General features: G+C 45.3%; 2 protein-coding genes and 1 long non-coding RNA gene across 3 annotated transcripts; 2 read left to right on the top strand and 1 right to left on the bottom strand.

Annotated features, from left to right (window-relative positions):
- Window positions 1-2,530: 2,530 nt before the first annotated feature.
- Window positions 2,531-3,423, bottom strand: LOC135436818 (uncharacterized). The gene is made up of 2 exons (XR_010437603.1): window positions 2,951-3,423; window positions 2,531-2,801 (listed from the first exon to the last, which is right to left on the bottom strand). It is a non-coding gene; the product is annotated as an uncharacterized LOC135436818 (long non-coding RNA).
- Window positions 3,424-6,917: 3,494 nt separating this feature from the next.
- Doa (Darkener of apricot) lies at window positions 6,918-24,409 on the top strand. Its single transcript, XM_064694539.1, is given in 11 exon segments — window positions 6,918-8,768; window positions 9,165-12,640; window positions 21,555-21,630; window positions 22,293-22,359; window positions 22,442-22,555; window positions 22,622-22,712; window positions 22,779-22,949; window positions 23,021-23,190; window positions 23,268-23,381; window positions 23,453-23,661; window positions 23,723-24,409. Coding segments are annotated over 11 exon segments (6,066 nt in total). The 5' UTR covers window positions 6,918-7,321; the 3' UTR covers window positions 23,854-24,409.
- LOC135436816 (uncharacterized) lies at window positions 13,681-15,106 on the top strand. Its single transcript, XM_064694538.1, has one exon. It carries the CDS (start codon window positions 14,735-14,737, stop codon window positions 15,050-15,052), a length of 318 nt encoding a protein of 105 aa, XP_064550608.1. The 5' UTR covers window positions 13,681-14,734; the 3' UTR covers window positions 15,053-15,106.
- Window positions 24,410-24,411: the final 2 nt, after the last annotated feature.

Genomic DNA, 24,411 nt, shown 5'->3' with positions numbered 1-24,411 from the left:
ACCATTTTTCGTATTTTTGTTGCATATCTGGGTATCTTCGATCGTTAACAATCTGAAGTACACATATGCCGTCCATTCAACTGGTTCTACGAGCAATTCATGTTTGCTTTTCGTGAAGTGTATTCACATTTATATAAGCCAAAATCAGTTGGCCTCAGGGCAATCACTTGCCTGGCCAATTACCTTATACAACAACAAAAATATCTTAATACGTTCCGCCCAAATCGGGCAGCTACTTAATGTTAGCCTGACTTTCGTGTGCACAAGTGCGAACAGTTTCACAAGTCCAAAATCGACATCTCATCATTAATATCCAATTAAAGTTTGCCATAAATGTTGTTCTAATTTGCACGCATCGCGTCATTAATCAAAATCCAGACCAGAAATACAACGTATTGGAAAATGGTTGCCTATAAGTCTTTCAATCGGGGGTAGATTGAAAATTAGCTAGCTAAATTTCGCCAACTTAACTGAAAGCGAGAAAGTTAAGGTATCTTCGGCTCGCCGAAGATTTAATACCCTTACGGGTTTGCAGATATGTAAGAATAGCGAAGCTCGTAAATGCTGAGTTTTATGAAAATATATCAAATAGAAATATATAAAATAGTTGTTATATGTAAGCAGCATAGTTTAACTAATAAATGCTGATTTTGGTCAATATATCTTGATAACCAAAAGAGTTTTCCTTACAAAAGCCTATATTTCGACCGATCGTTCCTATGGCAGCTTTATGATAAGGTGGTCCGATCCAGTCGGACGGATCTATTCAAAGCTTTAGAACTGAGAGACTAATCGCATAAAAGCAGACAGACGGACACGATCTGGAATACATGTAGTTTATGGGGTCGCAGTTGTCTCCTTTGTGTTGCGCATGGAAAAATTATGGTAACTTTCACAAGGGTATAACAAATGTCTGTTAGATTTTTCAATCTAGCAATCTTGTTATTAACAAGGGTGCCACAGCTGTAAGCATTTACTATATTTGTTTTTTAACTTAACATAATGTGCTAATATTTGTCAGTTTAACATTGCGTTCAAATGTTTATCCGGTAAATGTTAGCTATAGCGTGCTACAGCTAATGCAAATGTTAACAAAACAGCTGTTAAAAATTAACTATATTATTTATAAACATTCAATGTTTTCTCTTGTCATTTCGAACATTTCTCGAGACTTGTGGAAATTGTTCTTAAGCCACATACTTATTAAGCAACTCTCGATTGTATATTCCTATTATCAACTACCTTACAGCCTTAAGAGGCACATGCTGCCGCTTAGACGCCAGTCAAAGATCTTTTGTTGTGCGGCTGATGCTGGCCGAGAGCCAAGAGCCAAGAGATTTGAGCCTACATACAAAACCGGGCGCTGACTTCTTGACTGTGTTTTTGTTCAAGCTGACTTAAAGTGAGCGCAGGCGTTGAGCTTTTTGTTATGTATCTATGTGCCTCTGCAGCTGTGCACTGACATCTGTGTGCGTGTGTGTGAGTTTGAGTGTAACGTACTTGTAGTCAAAGTCACTTTCAGCTTCGTTGCGTTCTCATAATTTTGTGACCAAATTTAGAGGCGCTCGCAGCAGCAGCGGCAGCAGCACGTGTGGGCGAGAATAAACCGAAAATCAAATTCAAAATTTTGTCGTATTTCGCTTGTCTCTTGAGAGCAGCTCTCTTGTCGGTGTTTACCTTATTAGCATACGGTCTTGTCTTCACTTCTTGGCGGCAGCCCCTGCCTAGGTCAGTTATCTCCGCTCAGATCGAATCGGATCAGGCCGTAGCCGTAGCAGCTGCTGATTCATGCTAAGATCTTGGCTACATGGCGGCCACTGACTGCCTGCCCACCCGCATGTGGAGTTCGCTTGGGCGTGTCGTTAGTTGTTGGGGTGTGCGTGTGTGTTCAATTGATGTAATATGGCTACCGTTGTTGTTATTGACACAGTTTCTGGCCTCGCGCACAGTGGTTGCCTCTGCCTTTGGGTTCAGCTTAGTACTTTAAGCTTTTACGTTGGGGATTTTGTGCCGTGTCATAGGCCTTGCCACTTGGCCGACGACTTTTCAATCTCACAGCGTACTCTCAAAGGCATATCTCAGTGCTCTGGTGGGCAGACAGCCAACCAGCTAGCTAGTCAGCCATCCGGCCAAGTTGATTAACTTGATTGGTAACGCAAATTCGCATATTCGCCAACACACACACATACGCACACGCTCAGCGGCTTGGCCCAAGAACTCGACGGGAAGGCGGAGCAACAGCAGCAGCCAGCTTAGCGCTGTTAAGTAGCTTTCCATGTTGACTCCGTTTGCTGTCCAATTCTCTTGGCTGGCTACTTTTCGTAAATGCGCTAATAATTCGACAGTTGTGCTGGGCGTTGCGTCAAGGACGGCCATTCATCTGTTGTCGGATCTATACTTCTTATACATGTACATATATATATATATATATATATTTATGTATATGCTTAAAGTATTAAGTAATTCGCAAGCTTGTGAACCCGTTTATTAATTACCTCTTTGATCTTTTTTTCCAGTTTTGATGACAGCCTCTCGTCGTCCCGGCGGCGCAAGGAGCGTTCCAAGCGCTCGCATCGCAAATCGCCCGTCACTGGCCGGCGGCAGCATAAGTACCGTTATAGGGAGGAGACCTCACACTCCAGCTCACGGCGCCGGCATCGCGATCGCGCCAAGGATGAGCGCGACAGCGGGCGCAACAATCGCCAATCGCAAGCTAAGGTAAAAACTTTTCATTTTCTAAAACAACACCCAACAAAACAAACGAACGATTTGGGCTGAGCAATCAAACAATAATTGAAAATCTGAAAAAAAAAAAGTTATTATTTAAATATGGTAAAAGAAAGAATAAGCAATACGGTAAACTATTGAGAAACAAATGTATATAGTATGCACACACATACACCTATGTATGTATAATCGATCAAGTTTTCTTAGTATATACTTTATTTACCTCACATATCAGAATCACAGCTGGCGTATTCGCTCTCTGCTTGCCAAATTTCTTGCAAGTTTGTATCTTTAATGTGTGTAGTGTGCCCCTCAATCAGTTATCAAATCACCGCCCGATACGATGCTGTTTTTTAAGCGCTATTTGGAAAAGTCCCAGCTGACAGCCAAACAATTTGAGAGCTCCCAAATTCCATGTTATTTCAAAATGCGTGAACTGCCCGTGCCGCAACGCATCGATCACTATCGCGATCTGTTGCTGGAGTGTTCTTCGCTGCGCTTTCTGCCGTACACAGAGGATTGGATTGTCATCGAATACTTTGCTGATCACGATAGTGATTACCTTGTAAGCTGTCAGAAACCCCTTTCGACCCTATCCAACACCTGCCCAAAAACCAACTGTTTCAATATTGTTGCGCCGGTGCCTCGTGTTCTCTCTTATTTTTGTTTTGTTTTTTACCTCTACAAAATACTCTTTTTTTTCGCACTATATTCTTAATGGCTCTCTGGGCGCCATTGCACTCACTCATCATCAGCCCGAGTCTTATCTTTTGCGGCGTTGTGCTAATTTTGCGATTAAATTGTAATCATTCGTAAGAAAGTGACGAGCTAAATATAATCAAACTGAACTCTCTTTGTGGTTCTACACTTGCAATGAGTTGCTTTGCCACAAAAAATACATGCAATTAAATAGAAAATTAAACGTAATCGTTTGAAATTCCATTTTAGTTTTTTGGTCTTAATAGATTAAAAGAATTTCGTAATTAATTTATTTTTATGAACTACAATATGCACTAGAACTACTCAACTAACCCAATCTCACGCTGCATATCGAAGCTAATCATTAAAAACTAAAGCATTTTGCAATAATATTAATATATTATATTGCATTCCAAGAGGTTCCAAGGGGCTGTTAACTCTAGAATCTTAAGTATTTGATAAGGAAAACATGAAGTTTTTTACATTGTTCATAGGAAAACTAGAGCGATCGCATAATACTTGTATATTCTACACATGTGATCACATCGTAAAGATTCGTTTCGACTGTGTTTTTTCGTCTGCCCTATGGCGTGAGTAGATGATAATCTGTAAAATTAATTGCTCTGCCCTCGGAATGCCTGTCGCGGGTGTGCTTGTTATTTTCGTTCAATTGATCATTTGACATTAACACTCGTTGGGTGGGGCGGGCTGCCCAGTCGGTGGTGGTGGCCATTGCGACGGCAATTGAGCGGCCGAGCAGACACACACAGAATTTGTAGACTGTCGCGTCGGCTGGCGATCAAAGAAGCTCGTCAAGATTCAGTACTTTCGGCAATTGGAGCAACAATATAAACGGCGGCAGCATGTTGCGCAGGAGACGACGGCGCCAACTTCAAATGGCAACAACAATTGGGACAACGGGGAGGCGGCCATTGATATGGCTCAGGTCAGCCGCTGCCAGCTATTGAAGCGGCAACGTAATCTATTCGATTTGGTTGCACTGTGCGATATGCCCGTGGACCGATACGCCGGCGACAATTGGATTCTCGAGGAGTACTTTGTCGATCACAACGATGACTATTTAGTGAGTGAGCGAATGAGAGCGTAAACGTCGTTTGCCCCCTTTTCATTTTCCTTTGCATGACTGCATCGTTTGCTCCCTACACAGCTTCCTCTCCCAACCAAACACACACACTCTCTTGCACTCTCTCTCTCTCTCTCTCTGGGTACAGATCGTAAGTACTGCGCCTGTCCGTGGCCAGCTGATCGAATGCGCACGCAGCTGCTCCACCTAGCGCCTGTGTTTGCCATTTACTCATCAACAAAAAAAAAGCATTTTTCGCCTTGGGCCGCCGCCATTGGGGAAATTAAAAATATACCACATGCTAGCAATCAGAAAATCCACAACGTTCGGGATATTTTTTCTCGGTTGAGCATTTTCCAAATCTGAAACAGAAACAGATTCAAATCTTCGTTTGTCGGTTGTGTATCGTTCTCGCCCATCGTACGTCGAGGCCTTTGCCTAACGTGTAACGGTACGTGTTTCTACACGCGTCTTTTCTCTCTCTCTCTTTCCCTCTCGATATCTTTCGCTCTCTACCCCTATCTCACTCTGGCCCACTAACTGTCGCGAATTTGTTTATAATTTCTACGTGTTTGTGTGTGTGTGTCTGAAATAGGGAAAAATCTTATAAATACATGTTTAACGATTACTTCACATTAATGTAAATGAAAACGCATTTGGCTTTGAGGAAAAGGCAATACGCAACTGCATTAAAAAATAAATAAAATAAAATAAAAAGCAATTGTTAAGCATCAAGCGTGACATAATCAGGCAGTCCAACAACTAAATAGAAATAAAAAATAAAACCTGAGAAAATTTAAGTGCTTTAAAAATAAAATCAAACTAGCAAGAACCACTACAAAAGTGCCGCAAAAAAACAAAACATCAAACGAAACAAAATAAAAACAACAACAATTACTATAAAGTATTCTCTTCCAAAACTGCCCCAATTTTACGAAATGAACTTTTGATGTGCCTTGCGTTTGGTTTGAAACAGGTGTAACATTTAAATTGGAGCCTGAAATTTGCACTTTTTCGAGTTGAATGATATAAAAACACATTTCGATTAGAAAACGAGAGAAAGAAGAAGCACATAAACGGGCAACACAGCGGCCAAGCAAATCAAAACAAAAACTTAAAACTAACAAACGGCAGCAGCATCTCATGCAACAACAACAACGACAACAACAACTTACGACTTACACAAATGGAACACACACTCATTTAAATATATACTATATATATATATATACACGTGTATATATATAGTATGTGCATCAGAGATCAGCAGGGATTATTCATCAGCCAACAGCAGCATCTAGCGGCCAGTTCCATCATGCTGATCTTTGATGCTGCCACTGGTTCTTCTTCTTCTTATTCTGCTCGGCGAGCAATTTTCTTTAGTTATTTTTGTAATGTTTGGATTTATTTTTGGTACGCGCGTTTGTTTCCACAAAAACATAGCAAAAAGTCCAAGCACATATTGCCAATATAAGAAAAAGACCCAAGCTATAGGGAGTAGAAGACTTTTCTTATTTATATATGACAGGCAGATCTGCAAAGGTGCGACAGTGAAAATCTAGTATAAAATACAAGAAACCATAATTAGAAATATAATTAAATAAAATTTTGATAGATATTAAAAGTTTCATTCAAAAATTATATATGTCGAGATTATTGATTGTTTTGAATTAAAGAATTTCGTCTGATAAGCCCAATTTTTTTTAGTAACAACTAACTGTTTACATAGGCTAGTTCTTTGCAAGAGTTCACACTGTACCACGCGCACACACACACGTGCACAGATAGACATATATTTACATATGTAGCACATACATGACTACTGCGCCAATTTACGTGCGTTGTCGTCTTTTTTTGTTAAAAATAAAAACAGATTTTGAACCGAGCACACTCTGGCAGCCAGAGGCAACTAGTAGCTAAAGAGCTAAGAGATCAAAACCGCTGGCGAGTTCTACATAGAATATATATATATATATATATATATATATATATATATGTAGATAGATAGATGTACTTCCATATATATTTATATATATCACAGGCAGGGCCGTCACTCACTTGGATATGTAGATCTGTGTTTAGTCGTCCGATTGGTGTGCTCTTGCTCCAGCATCTCTCCCACACCATGCTCCCCATATATAGGGCAAGGTGTAGGCATTTTGGGGGCATTGTCGGGTGCAGGCGTTAGCCAGGAATTGGCAGGCTGCTCTGCGGCGCCCCGATCAATGAGCTCATTGCTGTTTACGATATGCATATGTATGTGTTTTGTCTGTATGTCGAACTCGAGTGGCCCAGCCAATGTGCCATTCAGGTATAGACAACGTTTACATATTATATGTGTACATATATATCTGCTTGTACTTGTATCGCATCGGGCGCCAATGAGCAGGGTGGAGGAAAAGTGTTTTTTGATTCTGTTGTGGTTGTTGTAGTTGTTGTTGTTCTTGTTGTTGGCAACTCACCGAACAATTAATAAGTCAAATCGAAACTAAACGACTAAATGCATTTGCCAAAATGCCAATGAGGCATTGACATTGAGCGCTTTACTTTCCCCCCAACCTACCGATCCTCCAATCCAACACCATATCGACGATCTTCAATCTTCACAGGGCTATCGAGCAGGTTTCTTTATAGCAAACGCCAGCAGCGTCGCGAGTCGCGTCGAGCAAGTCGAACCCAACGCAATTCACATTAGGATTGATACACCAGTGAAAAGTTAGATAACAGATTCAAGATACTCGCAGTTATCATATAAATATATCTATATATATATATATACACATATAAATATCGCGTATATTGGCAGCCGGGATGTCAAACGAACTAAGCGAACTGATCGCCCTCAGCTGCGCGGATCTCACTGCCCGACCGGAGGGCAGTGGCCAGATCCAGTTAATTATCGATTCAGAGCGTCGCCTGAGCATTAAGCAAATGACGGCCACGGAGCTAGCCAATCTTCGCGCCGCAGCTGCAGCCGAGGCCGAGGCACAGGCTCGTGCTCAAGCCGAGGTCAAGGCGCGCGCATTGGCCGAGGAGCAGGCGCGTCGGGCCGCTGAGGTAGAGGCGCAGGCGCGAGCACGAGCCGCTCTTGAAGCTGAACAGCAGCTGCATCGTGTCGTGGAGCGACAGCGGCTGGAAGCGGAGCAACAGCGGCAACAGGATGCCACACCGAGTCCATCGCACAAGGGCCTTCTGCCGGCCATTGAAGCGCCACGTGATCGGCTTATTTCACTGCCCAACATTTTGGATGATGCAATGGAAATGCATTTGATGAACGCAGGCGAGGCAAATGCCATCTCTGGCGATTCCTCGCCCACCAAGAGCACCTCGCACCTGGTTGACTCCATTGAGTTGCTCCGCATGCAGCGGGCAGCTCGAGCCGCACGCTCCCATCATCGCAGCCGAGAGCGCAGCACGTCGCCAGCAGAGCGAAACCACGAGAGAAGCGCTGCACCCGAACGCCTGCACAGCTCGAGCATCAGCAGCATGGACTCTGCGCCTGCCAGCGGCAGTGTTAGTGGCAGTCGCCGCGGCAGTACCGCCAGTGCCATGAGCACTGATCTAGCAGCCGAGCTGACAGCGCCGTCCAAGTTTCCGCTGGCCAAGACGGTATCGGCGCCCAACATGAACCGCCGCCGCAGCAGTTTATCCGCGCTCTTTCCAGGCCCTGCACCGCTGGTGGCGCCCGAACCGATGCTACACACCAATCCTGAGATGCCGCCGGCAACGGACACACGACGTACGGGTGGCCAGGAGGATGGATATCGTGAAATACCCAGCGGTAAAATGGTGCATCGCACAAAGACACCTCCGCCCGTGGGTGCCAATTTAGGTGTGTGCCTCAAGCGGGTGACAGCCCCAAGCGGCTCGGTTACCATCAAGCCCAAGGATGGTCCCATGCTGGGCGTAGTGCTGCGCAAAGTAGAGAAGAAGACGGCACCACAGAAGAGTGTGCTGGATGATGACAAACCCCTCTATCACCTGTCCATTGTGCGCAGCGATAACAAGGAGTACAAGCCGGCGCCAAAGCCAAAGCCGAAGCCTGCACCGCCGGCGGTGAAGCCATCGCCGGGCGGCATTCTTACCGGGCCACAAGTGGTGCGGACCGTCAATCGTCCGGCGGTTGTGGCCAAACCGCAACGCCCACAAATTGGGGTGCCCATAACCATAACGAAAATCGAGGGCGATAAGATTATAATAATCAAAAAGATAATTGTGCCGAAGAACAGTAAGATACCGGAACAGTATCTGCAGGTTGGTTGTCTGTCTGGTGATCTGTTGTCCAGTTCTGCGTCTAGTGTCAGTGGGTGTCTCTCTCTCTCCCCTCCCCCTCTCTATCACTCTCTCTTTCTGTATCGAAATGTGTTTCAATTTGCCTCGTTTGCTGCTGCTATCGATACTGTTATCGATTAACAAAACAATTAGAAAATGCCATGCACACACACAAACACACACACGCTGGTAAATCGTGTTGTATTAATATTAGTGGGCTTTCAGTCGGAAAGCTCAACGTGAGAGCCTTAATATTGAACTGGAATTTAACAGTTTCCATTAAGAGCTTAGTATTTGTAACTGTGAACTAGTTGCCACTCTTAGTTCGGAACTAGTTCACAGCTCTTAATTCCTTCTACGCAGTTCGCGCGCGTTTCTCCAGTTACTTAAATGAGTCAAGATGCTGGCAAAGCCGCCGCCGTCAAATCAGCCCAGCCGGAGGCACAGAGTGCGCTTGTTGCCGCCACTGCCGCATGCCCCAGCGTCGCAATGAAACCAAATGGGGACGCATTTGTGTCGTCATCTTCGTCGCCGTGCATAATGCAAAACCCAACGCCGCCGCCCGCGAGCGGCCAGCAGTTCTTTCAGGTCGTTTCGCCGCAGTTCGCGTCGGTGCTGTCGTCCAGCTTACCGGAAACCAAATGTGCGGTTCGCTCGCCCATCTCCTCGCCGCTGGCGCCGCGCAAGAATCGACCGCTGCTGCCAGCCAGTCCGAAGTCAACGCCGCCCCTGCCGCGCAAACACCATCCAATGGCATACAATGCGTCCACCGGGACCATCACAACACCTGCGCGCCCTATGGCCACCATAGCCAGCAGTCCCGCCTCAAGTATATCGCTGTCATCGTGCAGCTCGCCATCATCGTCGCCGCCACCGCCGGTGCCCTGCCGTGCGCCCAAGCAAAAGCCAGGTCCAGGCGGCAAAAATGCTGGGGAAATCAATTTGGACAAGCTGCTGCAACAACAGCAGCAGCTGGAGGAGAAGTCGGCGGCGGCCACCAGCAGCGCCAAGCTAGATGCCAATTTCTATGATGCTGAGATCGAGATGATGAACAAATATCTGAAGAGTCTACCCGACTACAGCGAACTGGATCGCAAGCTGCATCAGGAGTTCCAGGAGTGTGAAGATCTGTACGATCGCCTTAAGCGCCAGCAGCAACAGCAGCCACTAACCAAATCCAACTCGCATCAATCTGTGGCGCCCAAGACGTCGCAGGCGGCAACGCCGAGCGTTGCCAGCGGCCTCTCCAAATCCTCCTCCATTAATTTCGCAAACAACTTGACCTCCAATCGGGCGCCGCGGCTTGCCTATCCTTCAATCTTCGCCCAGGCGAACGCGAACGAGCAGCCCAAGCTGCAGCGCAGCATATCCAGCTCGAACATGCCCATGGGCACGCCCAGTTGTGGAGCATTACGCTCACAAGGAGCGCCAAAGAATGGCCTGCTTACCGACTCGACTCTGTCGCTTAACAAACAGTTGATGAACGATTTCTGGAGCGAGAACCTCTGCAGCTCACAGAAGCGTCAGACGCCGAAGCGCACGTTTTGGAACTATGAGAAAATCTGTGGTGCTCAGCTGGGCGATGCTGGGCAGCCCTTCAAGGTGGATGCCAAGACGGCCAAGAAGCTGGCCATATTTGATCCCACGGTCGCCGAGGCGGCCCAGAAGGAGCTGCAAAAACAGCAGCCGTCCCCGGCACAGCAGCCACATAACCATCGCCTACAGAAGAACGCCTCGTTGTCGCACTTGGATCTCAAGGTCAGACAGGCCGTCACCAAAGACGATCTCTACAAGCTCATCGTATGCAACGAACAATCGCCCACGACGACGCCTTTCACCAGCCGCGTGCCCGTCAAGCAACAGCTGCCGACACAGCCGCTGGCAGCTGCTCAACAGCTCAACAAGAGCGTCTCCATGACGCATGTTTCCGGCAGTCCGGCGGCGAGTGCGGTGCCGGCGCCGTCGCCTCTGCTGCGCAGTTCCAGTCGCACGCACATACCCTGCTACATGAAGCATCTGCCCTCGCTCAGTCGCAGCACATCCAACTCGGCAATATTGCTGCCCACAACAACGACTGGGACGACGCAGCCGCGCAAGGAGCCGCCTGCAGTCAAGATACAGCAAAATCCAACGAGTAAACCGAATGCCAGCGTGCTCAAGAGCTCCAGCAGTTCCTGTGTGCCATCGCCGCGATGTGCCGCCGCGCTCTTCCGCCGACCCACAGAGCCCACAGCTGTTGGGGCTGCACCAGCGCTGGCCACGTCCATTGCTGAGGGCTCTAACGAAACAAGCGCCTCGCTGGAGCGCAAGTCGGAGAAGAGCAACAGCACCATCAGCAGCAGCAGCTTCACCGTGACCAACTGCTGCACCACCCATTTGCCGCAGCTCTCAAAGTTTACCTCATCCTTTCACATACCCTCAACGGTTGCAGCAGCCGCCCAACAGCAACAGCAGCACGGCGCCAACTTGGATCAGCCGGCAACAACTACAGCGACAATAGCTACAGCAACAACAGCAGCAACAGTAGCAGCTACAACAACAGGAGGAGGAGGAGGAGGAACAACAAGCTCATCGGCAGCGACAAAGCGTCAAAAAGACGTCGACAACAAGCTAGAAAAATGTTTAAATGACATGCTAAAGCTAAAGAGCAACAACAACAACAATGCAACTATGTCACAATCGCTGACAGCTGAACACAAAGAAGATGCTGCCGTGATCAAGAGCAACAGCAGCAGCGGCGCCGTCAAATTTGCCAGCGAATCGCAAATTCCCGTGCCAGTGCAGCTGTACGATCCGCAGAAGCCGCTAATGCAGCAGCAGCAGCAGCAAAGGATGGCCTATCCCATAGGCAAATCCAACTCGACCTCTCAGTTGCCCATGGGCTATCAGCGTCTACTGCACCAGCAACAACAGCAACAACAGCAGCAGCAGCAGCAACAACAGAATTATCCGCAGCAAAAGCGTCCATTCTTAAACTGGAACTCATTCGCGTGTTCGGTGATGAATGGCAGCAGCGATCCCTTCCAGCAACACCAACACCAACAACAGCAACAGCAATATCAAGGCCACAAGCTGGAGCAATCGTATTCCTCCTCCCACCTGGCTAAGCAGGCACCCAAGCCCAGCTCCGGTTTGGCCATGTTCATGCACAAGAACACCAACAAGGAGAACAAATTTGGACAGCCACTGCATCAGCAACAACAGCAGCAGCAGCAACAGCCACCAGCTGGCATGGCCCCACAGATGTACGGCAGCAGCTACCAGGCGCTGATCAATACGAAGCCCGTTTATCCACGCGCCGGCGCCGCGCCGCTGACCCATTCGGCATCCTTCAGCGCGGCACAGCGACCCAGCATGATGCAGCCGCATAATTTTGGAGCGGGTATGATGAGTCGGAACTACTATAATCTGCCCAAGCAACAGCAGCAGCAGCCGCACGAGCGTAAGCCGCTGCAGACCTTCGATCCGTATGCGTATCTGAAGCCCAGTCAGAGCCAGGTGATGCAGCCGGTCAAGTACCAGGGGCAGCCTCAACCACATCCGCATAAGCAGTTTATCAATGCTTCCGCTTCGACGTCTGGCGGTGCGACGCTTCAATACGATCCGAATTCAAATACGCAATTGTTTTATGGCCCAATGCCGCCTGCGTCAGCGGGCATGCAACCGCAGGCAGCGCAGCAACCGCAGCAACACCACCATCAGCAACAGCAGCAACAACAACAACAACAACAACAGTCACTACAAAGCAATTCTGTCATATTCAGCCATTCAAAACAACAATTACAACAACAACAACAACAGCAGCAGCAGCAGCAAAATGAAATGTCCAAGTCCGCTCTGGGCCTGCATTTCATCGAGGTAGATTCGTTGCCCAACTATTTTGTTATTGTTCTGTAACTTGGTTTAAGCGTTTGTTTTTGTTTTGATTTTTGATTTTTCTGTTGTATGTTGCACATGTGTCCGGAATGCTGCCGCCTTTTACTGCCAACTAACACAATAACAAACAAACGCTCGGCGGGGCAGCTCAGCCTCTCAAAATAGACCGCTGACTCATTGCGCTCCAAAAGGCCGCCGCTTCGCTCGATTCTTTTGGCCTCTTCGCGCTCTTTGGGCTCTTCGGGGGGCCCCAAGTACAGAATTTGTCGATTGTTGTGACGCGCACTTCCTGTGCGAAACTTGCCCCTAACCTGGCTACGCTCCCCTGCCCGCGCCTCCCACATTTGATCGCCTTGTCGGCACTCTCTTGTGGCCTCTCGCGTCAGACTCTTGCACTTGCCTCGGACGAGCAACAACGTTGCACAATCGACCAACAAAAAAAAAGCCAAACTGAAATTCAATGTCAATTTTGTGGTTCGCTAAAAATAGCTACACACTTAATTTATTTTGTTTATTTAGTGAAAGAAAAAAAAAACATTCAAAACACTTCAAATTGATTTCATTTTAATTTTCCAAAAACAAAAGCATAAATATATATTTTACCGCCTGATACTAATGTCTGTTTAAATATTGCCAAACTTCTTCTATATATAATTTAAATATAACTCGGCGCAAAACAGAACTCACGAAATGCCAAACAATCGGCAAATGCCAGCATATAAAGCATATGTAACAACAACTCACACATAAAACATACTTATGCGAACATTTCCCATGAGTTCTCTTTCTCTCTGAACTGTAGCGTCCACTTTGGATGGCCAACGAATCCTGGTTACCCTTACTCAATTTACAATACGAAAAGTTAATCAACTTGTGTTTAGTATTTTCTATAGTTATTCTATAATGGTTCATAGGAAATGCAGATGTTTAATTAAAAAAAAGTCCTTTATATATGTTCACGAATTACTTGATATCAACATTTCCTATATTACACCTTACATTATCCTAATATTTTTTTTGAAAGATAATCCTTCATCTTCAAAAAATGATCTCCCGATTTTGTACATTTTGTATTAGACCTCGTTCTATATATTACCTCGATTTCGGCATAGAGTATTCCCATGCGGCTCTAAGCCAATTGACGTTTGCTTTGGCGTCTGCTTGTGGTTAGTTTTTTTGCTACCTAGAAAACAATAATAGAAACTGGCGGCTGTGCAGCAGCTCTCCCGCAATGGCCACAAGCGCGCCCGCCCGGTTCAGAGATCGAAACGGAGCGTGTTCTATGCTATGTTCCGCCCTGAGCACACACTCGCCAGCTACTTTGGCGCTGTCGTCGTTGCGATATTTTTCAATTTTTATAATTAGTATTTGTGGCGTGCGCTTTCGTAAACGTTGCGCTGATTTCGGATTGGTTTTTTCTTGAAAACGCAAAGACGCGCTGCTTGAACAAAGCCAGTAGAAAATAATAATTAAAATATTTAATAATAACGTCAAAGAATCGCGCGAAATTCGACCGCCGAACGCCAGCTGGCAAATGTCTCAAAGTGCGTGTAAATCAGGACGAAATTTGCGATAAACAAATTGAAATAATTCACCAAAAAAAAATTGAAATTTTAAGTGGAAATCGAATTTGGAATCGCAATTGCCATCGAAATTGTCGCTGCTTCTGTTGTGTGTCTATTTCTGTCGAATAGCTGCCAAATATCGTACAATTTCAAATATTTTTACAACACATGAATACGCTCTTTATATGTAAATACGTATATTCTATTATACTATACTTAACATATACAGTACAATACATCGAGTAAATGCCAAAAACAAACATCTCGCTATAGCGCAGCTAAATTGATTATTTTAGTACAATTCATGAAATAGTTCAAGTCAGAGGAAGAACTTAACTCGCCAGCGAGATAAAAACAACAACGAATCACAGCACTCCAATCTGGCTAGCTCTTCGCACGCACACATGTTGTGCTCTTCCCACAAATGGATATCTAATTAATATTATCGAATTTTCATCCGAGCAAAAAAGTAAGAGTAACAGATAACAAAACCCACGCGCAAGGAAAAAAAATGGCCACATTTTTAAGTCGTTTTCAACGCGAAAAAAGCGAAAAGATTTTGCCAAATGCTGTGAACACCGCAAACAGCAGCAACAAGAAAACAGCTGACATGGAGGCAGCGACGTCGGCGCCGACAGCGGCAGCAACAGCACAGCCGCGTCCACAGCGACGCTACATGCGCAGCGCGACGGCGGCGAGCGTAACGCAACTACTCTCCGAAAGCTGCAACAGTTTGCTGCAGCGCTTTCGACGCAATCCGAGCGAACGACCTGATAACAAACAGCAGCAGCAGCAACAACAACAACAGCAGCAGCAGCGCAATCGGTAATCGATGCAGAAGAAATGAAGCAAATAAATTACATACATTCGTACACACACATACACACGTATAAATTATTTTTAATTTTGCGGTGTTTTTTTTTTTCTTTTTGTTTCTACTTTTGCCGACTTTCGTCAAACAACAAAAACTCGGTCAAAATGTTGCCAGACGCGTCGCAGCTCTCATCATTTATTTTATTTTCCTTTGATTTTGTTTTTGGTAATTTTTTTCGTCGTTAATTTAAGTATGTAATTTGCCTCATTGCCGTTTGCCGTTAGTTGCAGCGCATCAGCGCGCTGCTTCGTTTCTGAACGCGTTCTACTCTTTAGCAGGGAGCCAATTATGTAAACATCGTGCCGAGTGCGTTGTAAATCGCGTTCAACATCGCCTTTTTGTGTGTGCAAAAGTGTGAAAATTTATTGTGGAAAATGATCGAGCTTGATTTAATTTATCATTTCTGCTTTTTACCGTTCAGACTGGAAAGCCTATACCAACAATAACCAACATTCAATACAACAAAAAAATCGAGCAATTGAGAGATCATTGTAAAGTTCTTGTTGAGACCAATAATTGATCTGCAAGCATTTACATAATTCATCATTCATCTAACAATTGGCATATCCATTAGATATTTTATTTCAAGTTGCAAACGAATTACAGTTTCTATGGTTTCTAGGCCATTTATCTAGCCCAATGACATCTATCCTATGTATCGGTACATATACATACCTCAAGTATATGTGCACAATATGTACTTATCTTTACATATTTTTATTTAATAGCAGGCTAATTAAAAGTTTTAATTGAAAAGTTTCGATTTAACAGTGTACAAAGCTTTACACAAAAAGCTTTCAAGTTCGCCAGCTGCCTGTCTAGTCTGTCTCTCTTGCTAGCTGAGTGTTTGCCTGTCTGGCAACTCTACGCTGTGCTTCCTGCTGTTATTCTTCTCTTAGCCTGGGAGATCAACGCCACTGTTCTCTTCTCTCGTTCTCGCTCTCACGCGCTTTGCTTGGGATGCATTAACTGTTTAATTATTTATTTTTAATGCGCGCATTTGGAATATGCATGCATAAAACGTAATTGTTTCATCTTCTGCTCGGCTTTGTTCATTTTGTGTTTTTGCTCATCAGCAAAGTTCAAGGCTTTTCCTCCAAGCATTTTGACCGCAAGACTTTCGATCGTTTCCTTGTTTCGCTAACTGACGGAAATGGAAAGCTCTGCGATCAGCTCAGCAGTAATTAAATGCATTTTCTGAAGAAGCAGACATCGGAATAATTCATTTATCCACCCACTCACACATTTTTCTTTTCCGACTCTCTCGCTCTCTCTCACTTTCGGTGGCATTCTCTTTGTCTAACCCGCCCGCACAGCTGCTCCGGCTGCTGTTGCTGCTGCTGCTGGGCAAGTGCGCAATATTTTCACACTTTTTCACAAAAATAAAAGCGATTCCTCAATATTTTTGGTAGCCGCGCGGTGTGTTTTCCTATATTTTCCACATACATCCACTGTGCGTCGTCGCACGAATTTCGATCGAATTTTCCTCAGTTATTATTTGGTCCGTGTCGTGGCAACGCGCGTTCGTCGCGATTCAGGCGCGTGGAAAATACCAAATACCAAAATATACACTAAAAATCGACACTAAATAGAAGGGAAAGCTTTAAGTGCGTCATAAGCAATTCTTGTTTTGTTTTGGGCTTTTATAGTGCAACGGCCATAGCCGAGGATAACAGCAGCAGCAGCAACAACAATAGCAACAATAGGGAAAGCAACGAAAACAGACGCAGTGGCTCCAGGACCCCAACGAATGAAAACGGCAACTACAACAATAACAGCAATAGGAATAACAAAAACAAAGACAAAGCCAGCCTCACAACACAACACAGACGTCGCCGCAGCTCGGAAAAGTCCGCCAGCGGTCGAAGACGCCCGGAGGCGGAACGTGAACGGGGCAAGGATCGCGATAGGGATAGGGAACGAGATCGGGAACAGAACGCCATGAGCGATCGCCACAGACGTTACTATGCTGGCGGTGGCCTCGGCTACCATCCCATTAGCACCACCAGCGGCAGCGGTGTGGGCAGCACCAGCGGTCCCCTCATGGGTCGCTATCAGAAGAGCTCAACGACGGCCAATCCGCTGCGCACCCGTCTGAGCCCGGTGGGGGGCAGTGGCTACTATAAGCCGACTATACGCGGCCTAGGCGCGGCCGGGATGCGGCGTGACCTAGACGATGTTAGTATCAGCGCAAAGCGTGCAGTGTGAATGCCAATGGAAAGCGCTGCGTGTTATTTGATCGGAGCCAGGCAGCCAAATTCATCCCGTGACTCATTGTCAGAGCATTTCTTCACATTTGGAAATCACTTGAAATTTTGTTTGCCCTATTTCCACCTGTCACCATGAGTCACGGCAAAGTCAAGTCACTGTCCCAATTCTGTCACAGGTTGAAGAAAGCGGGTTGCAGGTAGCTATAGATCGCATCTTCAATGAATGCATCGGCAACCCTTATTGTCCCATAGTATACCTATATATGTAGCAGGTGTATGTATATAGTATATATATATGATGATCGTGCGCAGATATACGTACATATAAGTATGTATGGATTTTGTATTGTGCCCACACAAACTGTTTTATAGCGCCTTCTATATATTCTTCTATATCTTCCTACTTGCCGTGTGCGTTTATTTTCGATTCCAAGCAAATGTCCATGCCTCGAGCACCTCACCCTGCTCCCAAATCTGTCGCTCTCTCTCTCTCAGTTCTCAGCTCTCTGGTCCGCATTAAATGTATAAAAAGCTATTCACAATTTCACGATTTTGGCATTTCGTATATATAAATATACATATATATATATATATATATAGATATAAATATATGTATACATCTATATATATAAACTCTGAAGGTCGGCAGCCGTGGTTATTTTGTTTAGATTTTCACTAGACGTTCTAAATAATATAGACACCCCTCCTCGGAACAGCCGCCCAGCGCAGTTCGTCTACATGAAGTGTTATTTTCTGTTAGAGAAAGCTGCTGGATAGACGCTTCGAATGCGAGTGAAATTATGTGGAATTAAGTTGCCCAAACACTGTTATTAGCCAGTGCCGAAAAGGCCATTTAAATGGGTCTGCGAATTGCGAGTGCGTCGTCTTCTTCCTCTTCTCTCTAGGTCTAGGTCTACCCCCAACCGGAACCATATCTGCGTCTGGCTCAGACAGAGCGTGAAATGTTTGACGATCGTCTTCGTTTTCGTCGTTGTCGTTTCCATTGGTTTCACACGAGCGCTGCTAAAAGCACTTTCCTTATCCATTAAATCCCCTCCCAATTGACTGGTTTCTCTTCTTGGGACGCACAGCGTCGCGAGCTGCTCTTGGACAAAGACAAGACGCCCACAGTGTCGGCCGTTTCGCGGCTGGAGAACAAATATTCGGACATTTTGGAGCGTGCGGCTGGACGACGCCGTCACGAGGAGGATCGCGACAAGACGCTGGAACCGGACGACTATGGTGGCCTGTTGCGCAGCGCCACCTCACATCAACTGGCCAAAGCAAAGCTCTCGTCGAGCTCCTTCAATGCTGCCGATCGCAAAGAGCGCACGCCCTACAGAACGCGCGCCCAGCGGCAACGATATATGGCCGACTCCACGGACAGTGGCTACCTGACCAGCGGCAACCGTTTGCTGGACGAGAACTATCCGGTGGACTACGGCCACAATCGATATCAGCCGCATGACTACCACGACGCACTGCGCGCTGGTGGCGCCACTGGCTACGCAACAGGCCGATATGGTCGACGAGCCGGTGTGGAGGATACTGCGCTAACCTCTGGCCGATTGTCACGAGCTTATGAACGAACCAAGAATGAGGCGACAGACACGCCAGACGGTGGCCAACCGGAGGATCATGTTCTCAACTGGCGCAGTCGCTTTGCCAATCGTCGAAGGGAGCAACCGACGCCGGCACCGCCGCCGCCACCACCAGAGCTAACCGCCGAGGATCACGAGATTCTCGCCGACGATCGTTCCTCGGAAGACAATGCGGCCATTCTAATGCTGCTGCGCGAAGACAATCAGTTCCTGGAGGCTAAGAAGTTTGAGGAACGCATGCGCAGGCGGCGCGAGCTTAAAGAGCGTGTCAAGCGCATGGAAGAAGCCGCCGCAGAGGCCAAGAAGACTGAAGCAGCAGCCGCAGCGGCGGCAGAAGCCGAGGCAATGGAACAGCTGGCAGCCAAGGAGGCCGCTGCAATCGCAGCAGCTGCAGCGGGAGCGTCAACAGCAGCAGCATCGCATGCTGAGGAGGCGCCCAAGAAGAAGTCGCGCAGCAAAAAAGTAACTAACGATGATAGCGATGCAAGCAGCTCATCCACATCAGAGGCTAGCTCTGATGAGGACGCTAGCGAGCCCGACAGAACAACTGGTGTCCAACTAACCAACACAGCTGACACCTCACAGAAAACGAAAAGCACAACAGACAAGGCCAACACTCCCACCAACTCCATCAATGGCACTTCGATTCCCATAACAACAACAACAACAGCCACAACAACCAGTAACAACAACAACACGACCTCATCCACCATCCCCTCAGCTCTCTCTAACCTCTCTCTGCACGACACGGCAGCGACAGCGACAGCCAGCGGCAGCAGTAGCAACAGCGACAGCGGCAGCAGCGCCAAGAACAAAAGTCATTTTCTGCTCCACTCAGATCGGAACAACAACGACCTGTCCAAATATAAGCCGAGCAATATCTTGCACTCGTCCAGCTCCGGTGCGCTAGCCTTTGGTGGCATTGGCGCGCGCCTGGCAGCGGCGGACACGCGTCGCCAGCAACAACAGCAACAGCAGCAGCAGCAGCTGCGCTATCAGGGCGCCAGCTCCCGCACAGCTGCTGTGCTGAGCGAATTCGAGCGCTATAAGCCCAGCAGCGGATCGAGCTATCTGCACGATAACTATGGCATCAGTAGCCGGCGCTCCAATGCTGTGGGCAGCTCGCTGTACCCGCATCGCCATCAACTGGATCCCTACCAACAGCAGCAGCAGCAGCAGTCGTCGGCCTTGTCGTCATCCTCGTCGCATTATCTGCAGCAGCACGATCACTATCTGCTGTCGAAGAGCGCCACCTCGTCGGCGCTGTTCCATAGGTCACGCATTCCAAAGACACTCTCGACCTTTGTAAGCCACTCGATGCATTATTCTATGCAGCTTGAGCTTCTTGCAACGCGACCCCGTAACTCACCCATTGCCACCCAACTGCCCAACAGCCTGAACACACACTTTACAGTACTGCTAACTAACAGCGCGCAATGTTAACTAACAGCCGTATGTTGATGCGTTCTTCCTGCATGTAAGGAAACTTGATCAAATTTATTCTAATTATTTCTCGATATTTTCAATTAAATGCTTAGTTTTTCTTTTACCATACACCAAAACAATTAATCTATATAATATATATTTAAATATGAATATTCAAAAAGACAAGTAAAAAGTATACAGAATATGTTCCAAAAAGACAACAACAATATGTAGACGTAAGCGAATGCAATTTGTTTTTGCCCATGCGTTTTATGGTTCGTTTATTTATTTTTTTTAAATAATTTTTTTTTTCCTCTGCCCAAGACACAAAAGCTTTTGTTTTTGTGCATATGCCCGTATTTACATATGTGTATACATGCATATATATGTGTATATATACAAAAATGTTATATGATATTTGTTGTACGTTTTATATTTAAAAAAAAAAAAAAAAAAAATATTAACCATATATGTAAAACACAAAATCTCTCAAAAAAAAAAAAAAAAATTTGTCCGAACTAATTTTCTTATCGAACAAACGAAACGTATTTTTCTCGTGTTTTTTCTGAATATGATGATGAAAATCACAATGATGATGATGATGGGTTGATGTACAAACAACTTGATGATGATGATGATATGATGTAAATGGTTGGTTTATGGAATGTCTGTGCTGTGCGGATTAATTGTGAATTGCGCATATTTGTGATATGATGATAATTGGATATCCGGAATTGGAAATGTTGTGGTGCCAACGCGGGATCTTCTGGCGGATTATGTGTTGAAATGATGAACTGATTGCCTGGATGTCTGGACGCTGGCGGCCCATAAAATGTGTTTTTTTTTTCTTTTTTCTCTTTCTTTTTTGTTTCTTTTTCTCTCTTTCAAATTACATACTTTAACCACACACACGCACCTTATGTATTCGTCTGTGTAACTGCCATCAACAACAACAACAACAACTACAACCACGCCCCCTGCTACAACAACGTTCTCGCAACCCACTACCAAATACGCTCAAACATAACTCGCTAAATATTCGTCGTCGTCTTCGTCGTCGTCGTCGTCGTCGCCGCCATCTTCGTCCCCGTCGTCGTCGTCGTCGCCCTCATTGTCGCCACCCCTCCCCTTCTGAATCGACGGATCAATGCACCTTGCAATCGCACCACCATCGCCACCACCAACACGCCAACCACTCGTCGAACGCTCGCCCCATAACAGACAGCAAAGCCCGTCATTCAAGATGATGCTGATGGTCACTTAATTTACCACAACGGAGACATTCTCCATCACAGATGTTCGTGACAATTTTTTCGTTTTTAATTTTTCTATATGTTTATGTTTAGAGATTACCAGAAACTTTTCAAGTTTAAAAAAAAAATCAAGAGACATTGAGTAAAAACTGCCGCACAATAAGTCTACACGTAACTGTTATAGTTTTCGACTATCCAACTTTTCTTTATTATTTCTTAATTATCTTTCGACAAAATCGTCGCGTCGCAACACATCGCGTGCGCCTTTAAGACACGTTTTAAAAGCGCACCAAAACACTAAACAAAAAAGTTCACACAATTTTCACCAGCAAAATTTTCCGAAAGTTAAAAAGAAAAGAAACAAAAAGTTAATTTTCCAGTTCAACTCCAATTAAACCTTACAAATTTTTTTCTATTGCTAGTCATAATTAAATTGAAGTTTCTCACACATACACACACACACACACAGTAATTTCCGGAACTTTTGGCGCATAATTAATGAAATAATATCGAAACTGTAAACTTTTCCGCATACATTTTCTTAAAAGCAGTTCAAAGTTAGAGCATATTTTTGTGGTATTTTTGCTTAAATCCGAAAGATGCCCAGTTACAGGTTTAGATATTAGCGTAAATAATTAACAATTATTGCCGTTTCATTTACTTGAAAATAACCGACTACAATACGCCTCCTTTTGCCACTTTTCAGATAAGATCATGGCCACACTGGGCGAAGGCACTTTCGGACGTGTGGTCAAGGTCAAAGACATGGAGCGGTAAGTACAAAAAAGCAAACCCTTCCAACAGTATCTGACTAAACAGCCAATTTATACATATATATATGAATGTTTCTTACAGTGATTTTTGCATGGCCCTGAAGATCATCAAGAATGTTGAGAAATATCGCGAGGCTGCCAAGCTGGAGATCAATGCCTTGGAGAAGATAGCTCAGAAAGATCCGCATGGTGATCAGTAAGTTTGCAGTTAAAGATCTTTGGTATTTGTATTAATAGTAATTAATCTATTCCCCTCCTGCAGCCTGTGCGTCAAAATGATTGACTGGTTTGATTATCATGGACATATGTGCATAGTTTTTGAAATGCTGGGACTGAGTGTTTTCGATTTTTTGGTATGTTTTGCTCTAGCTCAACTAGATGGGAACACAATGTCTCATATTTACATTTTATAATTGCAGCGCGAGAACAACTATGAGCCGTATTCGCTGGACCAAGTGCGTCACATGGCCTATCAATTATGCTATTCTGTCAAGTTTCTGCATGACAATCGTTTAACCCACACAGATCTCAAGCCGGAGAATATACTGTTTGTTGATTCGGACTACACGTCTCACTATAATCATAAAATTGTATGTACAGTGACCCTTAGTTGACCATACTTGAATTTAATATATTGTACTTATCGTATACTCTTCAATAGAATCGCGAAGTGCGCCGCGTCAAGAGCACTGACGTGCGCCTAATTGACTTTGGTTCGGCCACTTTTGATCATGAACACCATAGCACAATTGTCTCGACGCGCCATTATCGCGCGCCGGAGGTCATACTGGAGCTTGGCTGGTCACAGCCCTGTGATGTCTGGTCCATCGGGTGAGTGCGGCCCGTCTTTATATATATACAATATATAAAAAAAAAACACTTGGCTAATTTCTCTTCACTGACTTTAGTTGCATTCTCTTCGAGCTGTATTTGGGCATCACGCTATTCCAGACGCATGACAATCGCGAGCATCTGGCCATGATGGAGCGCATCTTGGGACAAATTCCATATCGCATGGCACGGTAATACAATGCAGCTCATGCTTTTTTAACTCAAGGCGCAGTATTCTTCATCGAAATCAATTAATGTGTAGCAATCACACTCTTTACAGCAAAACCAAAACAAAGTACTTCTATCATGGTAAGTTAGATTGGGATGAGAAGTCCAGTGCAGGACGTTATGTGCGCGATCATTGCAAGCCCTTGTTCCTCTGTCAACTGAGCGACACCGAGGATCACTGCGAGCTGTTCAGCTTGATTAAAAAGATGCTGGAGTACGAGCCCTCGTCGCGCATCACGTTAGGTGAGTTTTTGATTAAAACCATTTTATGCTCGATCTCGATCTAAATTCTTGATTTTCACAGGTGAGGCACTGCGACATCCGTTCTTTGACAGGTTGCCACCGCATCAGCGGGTTGGTGAAACGGGCATCAGCAAGCAGCCCCTCTCGTCCGGAAGCAGCAGCCGTGAGCGCTCGCACAGTCTGTCCAGATGAGAATTACAGCGATTTGGTTATTGTTGACAGCAGCAACAACGTTAATCAAGCACACAACTACAAATATGCGTACACACACAATGAGAACAGTCATCAATCAATGTAGTCCAACATTATTGAGCAGCGGAGAGCAGCAAACAATTACAACTACAACTACAACTACAGTAATATTAATATATTAATGGCGAACCTTAATTTAAGTTCTAAAGTCTTATTTAGAAATTTTGTAACTTGACTTGTATGGAAGGCAATTTCTACACAAATAACCCAATCGTTAAGTAAATATTGTGTGCCTGCTGCACGCGCTGCTCCATTAGATCCTGTGCATTGTCTCATCCATCTGCCAATCGTGTTTTGTTTTGTAATGATAACCAAATCGTGCATAATATTGATAATGCGTCCTCCTCCCCCGATACAGACGCCGCCAACCTAAATGTAAATGCCACAGAAATGTGCACAGTCTTACTTTGAGATAAAAAAAATATATCTTCAAACACGACTGCAATGTTTAAAGAAAATATATATACAAAAAAAAAAAATTAAAAAAAACTACAAATG

Source organism: Drosophila montana, unplaced genomic scaffold (genome assembly GCF_035044405.1).
Source record: "Drosophila montana isolate Dmon_TW-CO22-7 unplaced genomic scaffold, ASM3504440v1 contig_3733_1, whole genome shotgun sequence".
Lineage (NCBI taxonomy): Eukaryota > Metazoa > Arthropoda > Insecta > Diptera > Drosophilidae > Drosophila > Drosophila montana.
Note: the sequence above shows the minus strand (reverse complement) of the source record. Positions and strands in the feature narration are given on the sequence as shown.

Coding starts and splice junctions, on each gene's coding strand:
- LOC135436816 (XM_064694538.1), top strand. CDS start 14,735: ATGGCCACATTTTTAAGTCGTTTTCAACGCGAAAAAAGCGAAAAGATT.